This window comes from Oncorhynchus gorbuscha, unplaced genomic scaffold, assembly GCF_021184085.1.
Source record: "Oncorhynchus gorbuscha isolate QuinsamMale2020 ecotype Even-year unplaced genomic scaffold, OgorEven_v1.0 Un_scaffold_634, whole genome shotgun sequence".
Classification (NCBI taxonomy): domain Eukaryota; kingdom Metazoa; phylum Chordata; class Actinopteri; order Salmoniformes; family Salmonidae; genus Oncorhynchus; species Oncorhynchus gorbuscha.
In genome coordinates, this window is record NW_025745746.1 from 228,561 (window position 1) to 245,313 (window position 16,753).

General features: G+C 42.1%; 1 protein-coding gene across 1 annotated transcript in view; it reads left to right on the forward strand.

The window, feature by feature from the left end:
• Positions 1–16,753, forward strand: part of nbeal2 (neurobeachin-like 2) — a 140,251-nt gene that overhangs the window by 88,859 nt on the left and 34,639 nt on the right. The window contains 6 exon segments of the mRNA XM_046334980.1: positions 2,778–2,962; positions 8,142–8,298; positions 10,318–10,461; positions 11,699–11,824; positions 12,124–12,324; positions 15,938–16,087. Coding sequence (XP_046190936.1) covers positions 2,778–2,962; positions 8,142–8,298; positions 10,318–10,461; positions 11,699–11,824; positions 12,124–12,324; positions 15,938–16,087 — 963 coding nt within the window.

The window sequence follows — 16,753 nt, forward strand, 5'->3', positions numbered from 1 at the left end:
TAACCACAGGTACTCTTATCTTAACCTTAGCCCTAACCACAGGTACTCTTATCCTAACCTTAGCCCTAACCACAGGTACTGCTGCCCTAACCTTAACCCTAACCACAGGTACTCTTATCCTAACCTTAACCCTAACCACAGGTACTGTTATCCTAACCTTAACCCTAACCACCGGTACTGTTATCCTAACCTTAACCCTAACCACAGGTACTGTTATCCTAACTTTAACCTTAACCCTAACCACAGGTACTGTTATCCTAACCTTAACCCTAACCACAGGTACTGCTGCCCTAACCACAGGTACTGTTATCCTAACCTTAACCTTAACCCTAACCACAGGTACTGTTATCCTAACCTTAACCCTAACCACAGGTACTGCTGCCCTAACCTTAACCTTAACCCTAACCACAGGTACTGTTATCCTAACCTTAACCCTAACCACAGGTACTGTTATCCTAACCTTAACCCTAACCACAGGTACTGTTATCCTAACCTTAACCTTAACCCTAACCACAGGTACTGTTATCCTAACCTTAACCCTAACCACAGGTACTGTTATCCTAACCTTAACCCTAACTTTAACCATTGGTACGGAGCATTCCTAGGATGTATGTTGTGTGGTGTTTGAATAAACTGGACCGAACGTGTTGAATATGAAGCCCAGTGTCTTGTGTAATGTCCCGTATCCATAATGCCAACGGATTTCTCCTGAAATGTGTCAGTCAGAAAATCACAAGTATCAGCATCCCGTGAGCATGTTTCAGAGTCCACAGTCGTGATAGTCTGGTAGACTCTGTGACCCCCATCTGCTGGGGTCGCACAGCCTGACCTCATACCTCAGAAAAATTCCCATCCAACACGGCTCAGTGTACATGACTCCTATACAACCAGCGTGGCTCAGTATACATGACTCCTATACAACCAGGGTGGCTCAGTATACATGACTCCTATACAACCAGCGTGGCTCAGTATACATGACTCCTATACAACCAGCGTGGCTCAGTGTACATGACTCCTATACAACCAGCGTGGCTCAGTGTACATGACTACTATACAACCAGCGTGGCTCAGTGTACATGACTCCTATTCAACCAGCGTGGCTCAGTGTACATGACTCCTATTCAACCAGCGTGGCTCAGTATACATGACTGCTATACAACCAGCGTGGCTCAGTGTACATGACTCCTATTCAACCAGCGTGGCTCAGTGTACATGACTACTATACAACCAGCGTGGCTCAGTGTACATGACTCCTATTCAACCAGCGTGGCTCAGTGTACATGACTCCTATTCAACCAGCGTGGCTCAGTGTACATGACTCCTATTCAACCAGCGTGGCTCAGTGTACATGACTACTATACAACCAGCGTGGCTCAGTGTACATGACTCCTATTCAACCAGCGTGGCTCAGTGTACATGACTCCTATACAACCAGTGTGGCTCAGTGTACATGACTCCTATACAACCAGCGTGGCTCAGTGTACATGACTTCTATACAACCAGCGTGGCTCAGTGTACATGACTCCTATACAACCAGCGTGGCTCAGTGTACATGACTACTATTCAACCAGCGTGGCTCAGTGTACATGACTCCTATACAACCAACGTGGCTCAGTGTACATGACTCCTATACAACCAGCGTGGCTCAGTGTACATGACTACTATTCAACCAGCGTGGCTCAGTGTACATGACTCCTATACAACCAGCGTGGCTCAGTGTACATGACTACTATACAACCAGCGTGGCTCAGTGTACATGACTACTATACAACCAGCGTGGCTCAGTGTACATGACTACTATACAACCAGCGTGGCTCAGTGTACATGACTTCTATACAACCAGCGTGGCTCAGTGTACATGACTACTATTCAACCAGCGTGGCTCAGTGTACATGACTCCTATTCAACCAGCGTGGCTCAGTGTACATGACTCTTATTCAACCAGCGTGGCTCAGTGTACATGACTCCTATTCAACCAGCGTAGCTCAGTGTACATGACTCCTATTCAACCAGCGTAGCTCAGTGTACATGACTCCTATTCAACCAGCGTAGCTCAGTGTACATGACTACTATTCAACCAGCGTAGCTCAGTGTACATGACTACTATTCAACCAGCGTGGCTCAGTGTACATGACTCCTATTCAACCAGCGTGGCTCAGTGTACATGACTTCTATACAACCAGCGTGGCTCAGTGTACATGACTCCTATACAACCAGCGTGGCTCAGTGTACATGACTCCTATTCAACCAGCGTGGCTCAGTGTACATGACTCCTATTCAACCAGCGTGGCTCAGTGTACATGACTCCTATTCAACCAGCGTGGCTCAGTGTACATGACTCCTATTCAACCAGCGTGGCTCAGTGTACATGACTCCTATTCAACCAGCGTGGCTCAGTGTACATGACTCCTATTCAACCAGCGTGGCTCAGTGTACATGACTCCTATTCAACCAGCGTGGCTCAGTGTACATGAGTCCTATTCAACTGAATGTGATGAGTCGTGCTGAGAATGAGGAAACTATACAACCAATGGTCCAATATCCTAGAATACGGCTGTGCAGATGCCGCCGCGGTTTAGTCCGTCTCCGACACGATGTACTGTATCTGTGTCTAACTGTGATTGTGTGTGTGTGTGTGTGTGTGTGTGTGTGTGTGTGTGTGTGTGTGTGTGTGTGTGTGTGTGTGTGTGTGTGTGTGTGTGTGTGTGTGTGTGTGTGTGTGTGTGTGTGTGTGTGTGTGTGTGTGTGTGTGTGTGTGTGTGTGTGGTCCCTTTCAGCAGATGCCAGAGGAGGAGCTGTGTAACCTGCTGACTAACATCGTGTTCTCTGTGCTGTGGTGCGGCAGCGGGTCGGAAGGGGGGGAGGACGCCGTGTGGAGGGAGAGGGGACAGGTCTTCTCTGTCCTCACCAAGCTGGGCTCCTCCTGCCAACTGGTCCGCCCGCCTGACGATATCAAATGCAGGTCAGTCAGTCGACAGCCAGCCAGCCAGTCAGCTATTTAGTTAGTCAGCCAGCCAGCTATTTAGTTAGTTATCCAGTCAGCTATTTAGTTAGTCAGCCAGCCAGCTATTTAGATAGTTATCCAGTCAGCTATTTAGTCAGCCAGCCAGCCAATCAGTCAGCCAGTCAGCTATTTAGTTAGTTATTCAGTCAGCTATTTAGTTAGCCAGCCAGCCAATCAGTCAGTCAGATATTTAGTTAGTTATCCAGTCAGCTATTTAGTTAGCCAGCCAGCCAGCCAATCAGTCAGTCAGATATTTAGTTAGTTATCCAGTCAGCCATTTAGTTAGCCCAGCCAAGCCAGCCAATCAGTCAGTCAGATATTTAGTTAGTTATTCAGTCAGCTATTTAGTTAGTCAGCCAGCCAGCCAATCAGTCAGTAGGATATTTAGTCAGTCAGATATTTAGTTAGTTATTCAGTCAGCTATTTAGTTAGTCAGCCAGCCAGCCAATCAGTCAGTAGGATATTTAGTCAGCCAGCCAGTCAGTCAGTGTCTGCATCCCAAATGGCACCCTATGGGCCCTGGTCAAACGTGTTGTTTGGGACCCAGGTTAGTCAGTCAGTCACTCCCACTGTCCTTGATATGCAACTCCCTCTGTCTCATGTCAGTAAACAGATTCATTAAGGTGACTTCAAACCAAGTTTTATTTGATCAAATGCTTGGTAAACAACAGGTGTGGACTAACAGTGAAATGCTTGGTAAACAACAGGTGTAGACTAACAGTGAAGTGCTTGGTAAACAACAGGTGTAGACTAACAGTGAAGTGCTTGGTAAACAACAGGTGTGGACTAACAGTGAAATGCTTGGTAAACAACAGGTGTAGACTAACAGTGAAGTGCTTGGTAAACAACAGGTGTGGACTAACAGTGATGTGCTTGGTAAACAACAGGTGTAGACTAACAGTGATTGACTCCTATTCAACCAGCGTGGCTCATGCTTGGTAAACAACAGGTGTAGACTAACAGTGAAATGCTTGGTAAACAACAGGTGTAGACTAACAGTGAACTGCTTGGTAAACAACAGGTGTAGACTAACAGTGAACTGCTTGGTAAACAACAGGTGTGGACTAACAGTGAAGTGCTTGGTAAACAACAGGTGTAGACTAACAGTGAAGTGCTTGGTAAACAACAGGTGTAGACTAACAGTGAACTGCTTGGTAAACAACAGGTGTGGACTAACAGTGAAGTGCTTACTGACGGGCCCTTCACAACCATGCAGAGAGAAACAGAATAACAATGAGGAACAATAACTAGGCACAAACACAGGGTACCAGTACTGAGTAATGATAACTAGGTACAAACACAGGGTACCAGTACTGAGTAATGGTCACTAGGTACAAACACAGGGTACCAGTACTGAGTAATGATAACTAGGCACAAACACAGGGTACCAGTACTGAGTAATGATAACTAGGTACAAACACAGGGTACCAGTACTGAGTAATGATCACTAGGTTATATACACAGGGTACCAGTACTGAGTAATGATAACTAGGTACAAACACAGGGTACCAGTACTGAGTAATGATCACTAGGTTATATACACAGGGTACCAGTACTGAGTAATGATAACTAGGTACAAACACAGGGTACCAGTACTGAGTAATGATCACTAGGTACAAACACAGGGTACCAGTACTGAGTAATGATAACTAGGTACAAACACAGGGTACCAGTACTGAGTAATGATAACTAGGTACAAACACAGGGTACCAGTACTGAGTAATGATCACTAGGTTATATACACAGGGTACCAGTACTGAGTAATGATAACTAGGTACAAACACAGGGTACCAGTACTGAGTAATGATAACTAGGTACAAACGCAGGGTACCAGTACTGAGTAATGATCACTAGGTTATATACACAGGGTACCAGTACTGAGTAATGATAACTAGGTACAAACACAGGGTACCAGTACTGAGTAATGATAACTAGGTACAAACACAGGGTACCAGTACTGAGTAATGATAACTAGGTACAAACACAGGGTACCAGTACTGAGTAATGATCACTAGGTACAAACACAGGGTACCAGTACTGAGTAATGATCACTAGGTTATATACACAGGGTACCAGTACTGAGTAATGATAACTAGGTACAAACACAGGGTACCAGTACTGAGTAATGATCACTAGGTACAAACACAGGGTACCAGTACTGAGTAATGATAACTAGGTACAAACACAGGGTACCAGTACTGAGTAATGATAACTAGGTACAAACACAGGGTACCAGTACTGAGTAATGATCACTAGGTACAAACACAGGGTACCAGTACTGAGTAATGATCACTAGGTTATATACACAGGGTACCAGTACTGAGTAATGATCACTAGGTACAAACACAGGGTACCAGTACTGAGTAATGATCACTAGGTACAAACACAGGGTACCAGTACTGAGTAATGATCACTAGGTTATATACATATACAGGGTACCAGTACTGAGTAATGATAACTAGGTACAAACACAGGGTACCAGTACTGAGTAATGATCACTAGGTACAAACACAGGGTACCAGTACTGAGTAATGATCACTAGGTTATATACACAGGGTACCAGTACTGAGTAATGATAACTAGGTACAAACACAGGGTACCAGTACTGAGTAATGATAACTAGGTACAAACACAGGGTACCAGTACTGAGTAATGATAACTAGGTACAAACACAGGGTACCAGTACTGAGTAATGATAACTAGGTACAAACACAGGGTACCAGTACTGAGTAATGATCACTAGGTACAAACACAGGGTACCAGTACTGAGTAATGATCACTAGGTACAAACACAGGGTACCAGTACTGAGTAATGATCACTAGGTTATATACACAGGGTACCAGTACTGAGTAATGATAACTAGGTACAAACACAGGGTACCAGTACTGAGTAATGATAACTAGGTACAAACACAGGGTACCAGTACTGAGTAATGGTCGCTAGGTTATATACACAGGGTACCAGTACTGAGTAATGATAACTAGGTACAAACACAGGGTACCAGTACTGAGTAATGATCACTAGGTACAAACACAGGGTACCAGTACTGAGTAATGATCACTAGGTTATATACACAGGGTACCAGTACTGAGTAATGATAACTAGGTACAAACACAGGGTACCAGTACTGAGTAATGATCACTAGGTTACATACACAGGGTACCAGTACTGAGTAATGATCACTAGGTACAAACACAGGGTACCAGTACTGAGTAATGATCACTAGGTACAAACACAGGGTACCAGTACTGAGTAATGATCACTAGGTTATATACACAGGGTACCAGTACTGAGTAATGATCACTAGGTTATATACACAGGGTACCAGTACTGAGTAATGATAACTAGGTACAAACACAGGGTACCAGTACTGAGTAATGATCACTAGGTTATATACACAGGGTACCAGTTCTGAGTAATGATAACTAGGTACAAACACAGGGTACCAGTACTGAGTAATGATAACTAGGTACAAACACAGGGTACCAGTACTGAGTAATGATAACTAGGTACAAACACAGGGTACCAGTACTGAGTAATGATCACTAGGTACAAACACAGGGTACCAGTACTGAGTAATGATCACTAGGTTATATACACAGGGTACCAGTACTGAGTAATGATAACAAGGTACAAACACAGGGTACCAGTACTGAGTAATGATCACTAGGTTATATACACAGGGTACCAGTACTGAGTAATGATCACTAGGTTATATACACAGGGTACCAGTACTGAGTAATGATAACTAGGTTATATACACAGGGTACCAGTACTGAGTAATGATCACTAGGTACATACACAGGGTACCAGTACTGAGTAATGATCACTAGGTCATATAACAGATACCATTGATAATGATCAGGTCATATACACAGGGTACCAGTACTGAGTCCATGATCAGGGGTCATATACACAGGTAACCTAGGTACACATACACAGGGTACCAGTACTGAGTAATGATCACTAGGTCATATACACAGGGTACCAGTACTGAGTAATGATAACTAGCTACATACACAGGGTACCAGTACTGAGTCCATGTTCAGGGGTGAGAGATCATTGATAACCTGGCTACATACACAGGGTACCAGTACTGAGTCTATGTGCAGGAGTAAGAGATCATTGATAACTAGGCTACATACACAGGGTACCAGTACTGAGTCCATGTGCAGGAGTAAGAGATCATTGATAACTAGGCTACATACACAGGGTACCAGTACTGAGTCCATGTTCAGGGGTGAGAGATCATTGATAACCTGGCTACATACACAGGGTACCAGTACTGAGTCCATGTGCAGGGGTGAGAGATCATTGATAACTAGGTACATACACAGGGTACCAGTACTGAGTCTATGTGCAGGAGTAAGAGATCATTGATAACTAGGCTACATACACAGGGTACCAGTACTGAGTCCATGTGCAGGAGTAAGAGATCATTGATAACTAGGCTACATACACAGGGTACCAGTACTGAGTCCATGTGCAGGAGTGAGAGATCATTGATAACTAGGCTAGTACCGAGGCTTAGTGATGAGCTTGGAGGGCACTAAGGTGTTGAACACTGAGCTGTAGTCAATGAACAGCACTCTCACATAGGTGCTCCTCTTGCCCAGGTGGGAAAGGGCAGTGTGGAGGGCAATAGAGATTGCGTCATCTGGATCTGTTGGGGCGGTATGTGAATTAGAGTGGGTCCAGGGGTGATGCTGTTGATCTGAACCATGACCAGCCTTTCAAAGCATTTCTTGGCTAAAAATGTGAGTGCTACGGGGCGATAGTCATTTAGGCAGGTTACCTTGGCGTTCTTGGGCACAGGGACTATGGTGGTCTGCTGGAAACATGTTGGTATTACAGACTGGGTCAGGGAGAGGTTGAACATGTCAGTGAAGACACTTGCCAGTTGGTTGGTGCTTGCTCTGAGTATGCATCCTGGTAATCAGTCTGGCTCTGTCTGCGGCCGTGTGAATGTTAACCTGTTTAATGGTCTTACTTACATCAACCACAGAAATACACTTTTTTTCAGTTCTGTGCTGTTTTGGTTGAGCAAAATGTAGCCCTAAATGTTAACTGGCTTGTTAAACGTTGACTGGCTATTCTCCCTCCCTCCTCTCCCCTCTTCTCTGCTGTGTCTCTCAGTCTGTTAGAGATGATGCTGGAGTCTTCTCTGTCAGACCTGAGGGACTCTCAGGGTGTCTCTCTACCATACTTCCCCAGTCTGCTGCGTCTCCTCAGGCTGCTCCAGGACTTCCTCTTCTCAGAGGGAACAGACAACCAGGCCCTGTGGAGCGAGAAGGTACAGTACTGCACCATGGTCCACACGTTGTCTGCATCCCAAATGGCACCATATACAGTGGGGCAAAAAATGTATTTAGTCAGCCACCAATTGTGCAAGTTCTCCCACTTAAAAAGATGAGAGAGGCCTGTAATTTTCATCATAGGTACACTTCAACTATGACAGACAAAATGAGAAAAAAAAAATCCAGAAAATCACATTGTAGGATTTTTTAATGAATTTATTTGCAAATTATGGTGGAAAATAAGTTTTTGGTCAATAACAAAAGTTTATCTCAATACTTTGTTATATACCCTTTGTTGGCAATGACAGAGGTCAAACGTTTTCTGTAAGTCTTCACAAGGTTTTCACATACTGTTGCTGGTATTTTGGCCCATTCCTCCATGCAGATCTCCCCTTGAGCAGTGATGTTTTGGGGCTGTTGCTGGGCAACACAGACTTTCAACTCCCTCCAAAGATTTTCTATGGGGTTGAGATCTGGAGACTGGCTAGGCCACTCCAGGACCTTGAAATCCTTCTTACGAAGCCACTCCTTCGTTGCCCGGGCGGTGTGTTTGGGATCATTGTCATGCTGAAAGACCCAGCCTTTTCCTTTTTTGCCCCACTGTAGATGTAAAGTCCCCTGTTTAGGGGACCTGCGTGGTTCTGTTTCCAGTCCCGACCGATATTTTCACTTAGAGATCCATCTGTGGACCCTGTAGATGGAAATGGCTTGCATTGAGTGCCAGCCCTAGTTTTGCGCCTGTGTGACGTAGGATGTGAAATTTGAAACCACTTGAAGCTGGGATGTCCGTCCTACCGTTTTAATTGGCTCTTCCGACTGTCCGTCATCTCCTGGCTGAACCCTATGTCACAGACACTGACAAAGCACATGCCTGCAATCCTTACATCTTCGCTCAACAAGAGAGTGGTTTATTCACTGTAGCACATTCAGAGATCCATTTACAGCCATTAATCTCATATAATTCCTAGATTTGAAACAAACAAAAAACCACTTTCTGTTTCTCCTAGATGGACGATAATAATATGAGACGAAAGGCAAGTTGCTAACGTGTTCAGGAAGCCAGGCTGGAGGTCTGTGTGGCTCACAGCAGCGGTGGGATGTTTTGATCAGGAGAGACCTTTAGAAAATATGCACATTTTCTCTGACACTAAAAATACAAATATGTATTTTACAGTTGTAAGAAAGGTGAAGTCTTATAGTTAGTGGGCTTTATCATCTGATTATACTATATTTAGAAAGCGTAGAAGTCATTTCAAGCCTTATTCATTACAGTTTTATTGAATAGGAAATACGTCGTAAAATATTTCATATTTTCAATATTTGTATAATATTTGTAATGTGTATTTGAGCTCAAAAGTGACTTCATCTCAGCAATGTATAACTATTTTTCACCAGAAAGGTGAGATTGAACCTTTCTTGAAGTATTACTAGTTATTGTTTATGGTACTCTCATGGTAAATAATACATATTCTGGGATTAGGTAGATTACGTTTTAGATTACATGTAGTTACATGGGGCGGCAGGGTAGCCTAGTGGTTAGAGTGTTGGACTAGTAACCGAAAGGTTGCAAGTTCGAATCCCCGAGCTGACAAGGTACAAGTCTGGCGTTCTGCCCCTGAACAGGCAGTTAACCCACTGTTCCTAGGCCGTCATTGAAAATAAGAATTTGTTCTTAACTGACTTGCCAAGTTAAATAAAGGTAAAATAAAATATAAAAAATGAACGGCACAGCTACTTCCTGTAATCGTGAATGAGTGTGTGTTTAATGTCAGTGGCTGTGTCTTGTCTTGTGTATTGGCTTTAGCTCGGCTACTGTTTTGAAGGATGTTTTGAATAGTAGTTGAATAGTAGTTCTAGCTATATCATTTAACTGTGTGATAACCCGTTCTTGAGAATTGAGTCACTGTTATGTTGTTTTCGCATATCTGCACTCTTGCCTATATATTTGCCCCTTGTGGGAATTGAATTGAATGAACATGTGTTGTAGACTGTTAACAGGTGTGTTGTCGTCGTAGATCTTTGAGGGGGTGGTGAACCTCCTGGACAGACTACAGGCGTGGCACAGCACCCCTGGTACCCCCGGGGCTCTGGAGCTCAGAGAGATGGCTCAGATCGGCCTGCGCATCATCACCGGCTACATCCAGCAACAGGACTCACAGGTCAGTCGCCTGTTACGCTACGCCCACCTCCCTCTTGCCAAACTAGACTGGCTCAAACTCTGGCTTGCATGCCGAATGGCTCCCTATTCACTATATAGTGTACTACTTTTGACCAGAGCCCATAGGCTGAGATAGGGGTGGAATAGGGTGCTATTTGGGGAAACAACTTCTTTCTCCAAACTACATCCATTGAGGGCATAAGTCAACGCGTGGGTTTGAAAGTTTAAACTCCAAATGCCGTGGGACCAAATCCCAATGCTCTGTCTGTCAGTCCACATTTACTATCAAATAAAGGTTAGACCTTTGGAGGGGAAGGTGTGTTTAGAACACCAGTCCTTCTATGGTTATTTATCAGTGCACAGAGAACATAGCTAGCATTCCTCCCAGAGGAGTGTTGTGTAGGTCTTCTCTGAGTTATAACTACTGTTGGGATGCATCCCAAATGGTACCCTGTTCCCTACATAGTGCATCACTTTCTGGTCAGAGGTAGTGCACTATGTAGGGAATGGGGTGCTATTTTGCACTCCTGTAGGAGTAGTATCAAGTGGTCATAAATAAATGGTCCAAAATGTTCCTTTAAGTGTTGGGATTTGTTTATTTATTGAAGGAGCAAAGCTTTTTCCATCCACTTGAATTGTTGTTGTGTGTTTTGTTAGTATTAGTACCCCACTTAAAAAATACATCAGCTGAGGAATAATAATATTAGATTTGTGTACTGATGAAACATTTACTAGGACTTCTGTTGATTTTAAGACCTGTGAGAATACTTTTGAAGTGGAGCCTAATTTGCTTTTTGACCAAATAATTTCTCTCTCTGTGTCTCTCTCTGTTTCTCTCTCTGTTTCTTCTCTCTGTTTCTCTCTCTGTTTCTCTCTCTGTTTCTCTCTCTGTTTCTCTCTGTTTCTCTCTCTGTGTCTCTCTGTTTCTCTCTCTGTGTCTCTCTGTTTCTCTCTCTGTGTCTCTCTGTTTCTCTCTCTGTGTCTCTCTCTGTTTCTTCTCTCTGTTTCTCTCTCTGTGTCTCTCTGTTTCTCTCTCTGTGTCTCTCTCTGTCTCTCTGTGTCTCTCTCTGTGTCTCTCTCTGTGTCTCTCTGTGTCTCTCTGTTTCTCTCTCTGTTTCTCTCTCTGTGTCTCTCTGTTTCTCTCTCTGTGTCTCTCTGTCTCTGTCTCTCTCTGTTTCTCTCTCTGTGTCTCTCTGTCTCTGTGTCTCTCTGTCTCTCTCCCTTCCCTCTCTCCCCAGGTGTCTGTAATGGCCTGCGTTAAACTCCACAGCCTCCTGCAGACAGTTCTATCTCTGGGCTGGGACGAGGTGTGCTTCCTGCTGGGGCGACTAGGTGCCCCCCTGTGGCCCGGCGGGGTAATGGAGGTACATTTCTGTTGGACATTTCTGTCATTTTAGCAGATGTCCTTATCCAGAGAGACTTAGTTAATGCATTCAACTAAAGTAGGCAAGACAACCACATACATCGTCATTGCAATTAAAACCTTCCTCAATAAAGCAGCTATTTGCTTCGTCTGCTCGTGAGAGACCTTTTACTGTGAGAACATTTTAACATCTGTTATTCTGGTGTTTCCAGTCTTCTCACCGGCTTTACACTAGTAAATAAAGACAGACTGCTAGTGTAAGAAAGACAAGTACAACAGTAAGGTGTTTTTAATTTTTAGGCGGGTCCCAACGGAGGACGCACGGAGACCTTTTCTCAGCTGGTGCCCATCGTACGTACCCTCCTGGACCAACACGCTGACCCCGTGACCCTGCACGGCCTGCTGCCCAGCCTGCCAGTCACCAACGGCAGCCCCACCTTCGCCCAGGACCTCCAGAGCTACAGCCACACAGTAGAGTGGCTGGACTTCTACCAACGCCACGTCAGTACTGCTCAACCTTCATCTATCTTCTTCTTTATATAGGCTTTATCCTATTAAGGCACGCTATTCCCTATATAGTGCACTACATTTGACCAGGGCCTTACAGACGGGTTGGTTGTTTAGCAACAAAACCAACGGTTGCGAAACTCTGGGGCCAAACAGACGAGGTTGGCTGAGATTGTTAACAACATGTAAACTATATTTCATCTCAGTGTTTATTGAAACTGAATATATGAGCACAAGGAGCTCTTTTTGTTTCTAAAATCTATCGTTGCAGTTGTAGGTTAGCTAGCTAAGGAATTTGAGCCATATTAGTATAGACATGACATCAGTCAAACATGTCAAAACAGAACTTGGTATCAAGAACAACATAAAACCAACTGAAACGAGCTGAAACCAGCTGAAACCAGCTGAAACTAGTTGAAACCAGCTGAAACCAGCTGAAACCAGCTGAAACCAGCTGAAACGAGCAGCTGAAACCAGCTGAAACGAGCTGAAACCAGCTGAAACCAGCTGAAACCAGCTGAAACCAGCTGAAACCAGCTGAAACCAGCTGAAACCAGCTGAAACCAGCTGAAACCAGGTGAAACTAGGTGAAACTAGTTGAAACTAGTTGAAACTAGTTGAAACCAGCTGAAACTAGGTGAAACTAGTTGAAACGAGCGGAAACCAGCTGAAACTAGCTGAAACTAGGTGAAACGAGCCACCTACGATTCCCCATATGACAGCTTGTTGCTCGCTATCTGACCATCCAGAATCACAACATCACAGCCTTCTGCCCCATGGAAGCCATTTGGGATGTGATTTATTTCACATGGACAATTAATAATAAAGGTATTGTTTTAAGGACTGGGTCAGTCCCACTACTTGCTTTAATGTATTGTTTTAAGGACTGGGTCAGTCCCACTACTTTCATTTTATTGGCTTTTTGTATTGAAGCGATAGTAAACTGTTTGAAAGACAGGGAAGGGTGAGTGAAAGGGCAGTGGGATGGATTCAAACCCACGCCGACTCTGGTATACATGTGTGTTGTAACGGCTGGACCACACAGGCCATGGACAATGTATTGTAGTCAACATCTCAGACATTGTCGTATTAAAAAAATAAAAACATTTTTTTATTTAACCAGGTAGACTAGTTGAGAACAAGTTCTCATTTACAACTGCAACCTGGCTAAGATAAAGCAAAGCAGTGTGACACAAACAACAACACAGAGTTACACATGGAATAAACAAACATACAGTCAAGTATGTTGGACAGCTCATTTTCCTCAGTAGTCCCTGGACAGGCTAAAAACATTAGCTTGTACACTTCTCTTCTTTAGTTCAGAAACTAAACTGAGTCCGTAGGTTCTACTACTAAAAGCAGTGTTGACGTTTTGTCTCTTCTCTCTTTAGTTCAGAAACTAAACTGAGTCCGTAAGGTTCTACTACTAAACGCAGTGTTGACGTTTTGTCTCTTCTCTCTTTAGTTCAGAAACTAAACTGAGTCCGTAGGTTCTACTACTAAATGCAGTGTTGACGTTTTGTCTCTTCTCTCTTTAGTTCAGAAACTAAACTGAGTCCGTAGGTTCTACTACTAAACGCAGTGTCTTCTCTCAGGCTAGTATTTCTAGACAGGCTGATGTCACATCCTCCTTTCTGCCTCAGAGTGAAAACTAAACCAGGGACAGATAATCTGTCTGTTCAGTGTTCTCTGGTCCTCCTCACATTATTTACCTCTTAATATACACACTGGAGGTACGTGAATGGAAGGCCAGGATTTTGTCCAGGACAGTGGCTTCTCTCCCAGGTTAGAAATGAGAACAGAATCAGAAAGCTTTCCTTGTATTTACCATGTGAATTTAATGGAAGAGAAGTCACCTAGCAGACCAAGAGGTTTGAGGATATTTTATTTGACCTTTATTTAACTTGGCAAGTCAGTTAAGAACAAATTCTTATTTTCAATGACGGCCTAGTGGGTTACTGCCTGTTCAGGGGCAGAATGACAGATTTGTACCTTGTCAGCTCGGGGATTTGAACTTGCATCCTTTCGGTTACTCTCTAACCACTAGGCTACCCTGCCGCCCCATAAATATGAAGCCAAACAGACCCACTTGGTTCAGCGGAGGATTTATTCTAAATGTGTGTGACGGTGTATAAACACATCTGTTTTGTTTAGATATATTGTAAATATAAAATGTCCTAGATCTGGCAGTAGAGCCCAGTTTTGACCTTTGCTCCCAGTCTGAGTCAGAGGGGCTGGGTTAAATGCAGAAGACACATTTCAGTTGAATGCATTCAGTTGTACAACTGACTAGGTGTCCCTCTTTCCCAGTCATTGTGCCAATGTGTAGGTAGTATATAACATTACTGTATATAATGTGTGTATATAATGTGTAGGTAGTATATAACATTACTGTATATAATGTGTGTATATAATGTGTAGATAGTATATAACATTACTGTATATAATGTGTGTATATAATGTGTAGATAGTATATAACATTACTGTATATAATGTGTGTATATAATGTGTAGATAGTATATAACATTACTGTATATAATGTGTGTATATAATGTGTAGGTAGTATATAACATTACTGTATATAATGTGTGTATATAATGTGTAGGTAGTATATAACATTACTGTATATAATGTGTGTATGTAATGTATAGGTAGTATATAACATTACTGTATATAATGTGTGTATATAATGTGTAGGTAATATATAACATTACTGTATGTAATGTATAGCTAGTATATAACATTACTGTATATAATGTGTAGATAGTATATAACATTACTGTATGTAATGTGTGTATATAATGTGTAGGTAGTATATAACATTACTGTATATAATGTGTGTATATAATGTGTAGATAGTATATAACATTACTGTATATAATGTGTGTATATAATGTATTGGTAGTATATAACATTACTGTATATAATGTGTGTATGTAATGTATAGGTAGTATATAATGTTACTGTATATAACATTACAGTATATAATGTGTAGGTAGTATATAACATTACTGTATATAATGTGTAGGTAGTATATAACATTACTGTATATAATGTGTAGATAGTATATAACATTACTGTATATAATGTGTGTATATAATGTGTAGGTAGTATATAACATTACTGTATATAATGTGTGTATATAATGTATAGGTAGTATATAACATTACTGTATATAATGTGTGTATATAATGTGTAGGTAATATATAACATTACTGTATGTAATGTGTGTATATAATGTGTAGGTAGTATATAACATTACTGTATATAATGTGTGTATATAATGTGTAGATAGTATATAACATTACTGTATATAATGTGTGTATATAATGTATTGGTAGTATATAACATTACTGTATATAATGTGTGTATGTAATGTATAGGTAGTATATAACATTACTGTATATAATGTGTGTATATAATGTGTAGGTAGTATATAACATTACTGTATGTAATGTATAGGTAGTATATAACATTACTGTATATAATGTGTAGGTAGTATATAACATTACTGTATATAATGTGTAGATAGTATATAACATTACTGTATGTAATGTGTGTATATAATGTGTAGGTAGTATATAACATTACTGTATGTAATGTGTAGGTGCAGCCCACCATGGAGCAGTATGAACTGGATCAGTTTGGGAAGAGTCATGACCTCATGTCTAACTTCTGGAACTCGTGCTTTGATGACCTGATGAGCACTGCCATACGGCGGGACAAAGAGAAGACCTACAGCAAAGACAAGTTCCAGGTAAACTATGCTACTAGCAGGCCTGGTAGTCCTATGAGGTCATAGTACAGCCCACTGTCCTCCATTATGACATAACCTCCATTATGACAAAACCTCCATTATGACATAACCTCCATTATGACATAACCTCCATTATGACATAACCTCCATTATGACAAAACCTCCATTATGACATAAACCTCCATTATGACAAAACCTCCATTATGACATAACCTCCATTATGACATAACCTCCATTATGACAAAACCTCCATTATGACAAAACCTCCATTATGACAAAACCTCCAAAATGACATAACCTCCATAATGACATAACCTCCATTATGACATAACCTCCATTATGACATAACCTCCAAACAAAACCTCCATTATGACATAACCTCCATTATGACATAAACTCCATAATGACATAACCTCCATAATGACATAACCTCCATAATGACATAACCTCCATAATGACATAACCTCCATTATGACATAACCTCCATTATGACAAAACCTCCATTATGACAAAACCTCCATTATGACAAAACCTCCATTGTGACAAAACCTCCATTGTGACATAACCTCCATTGTGACATAACCTCCATTGTGACATAACCTCCATTGTGACATAACCTCCATTGTGACATAACCTCCATTGTGACATAACCTCCATTATGACATA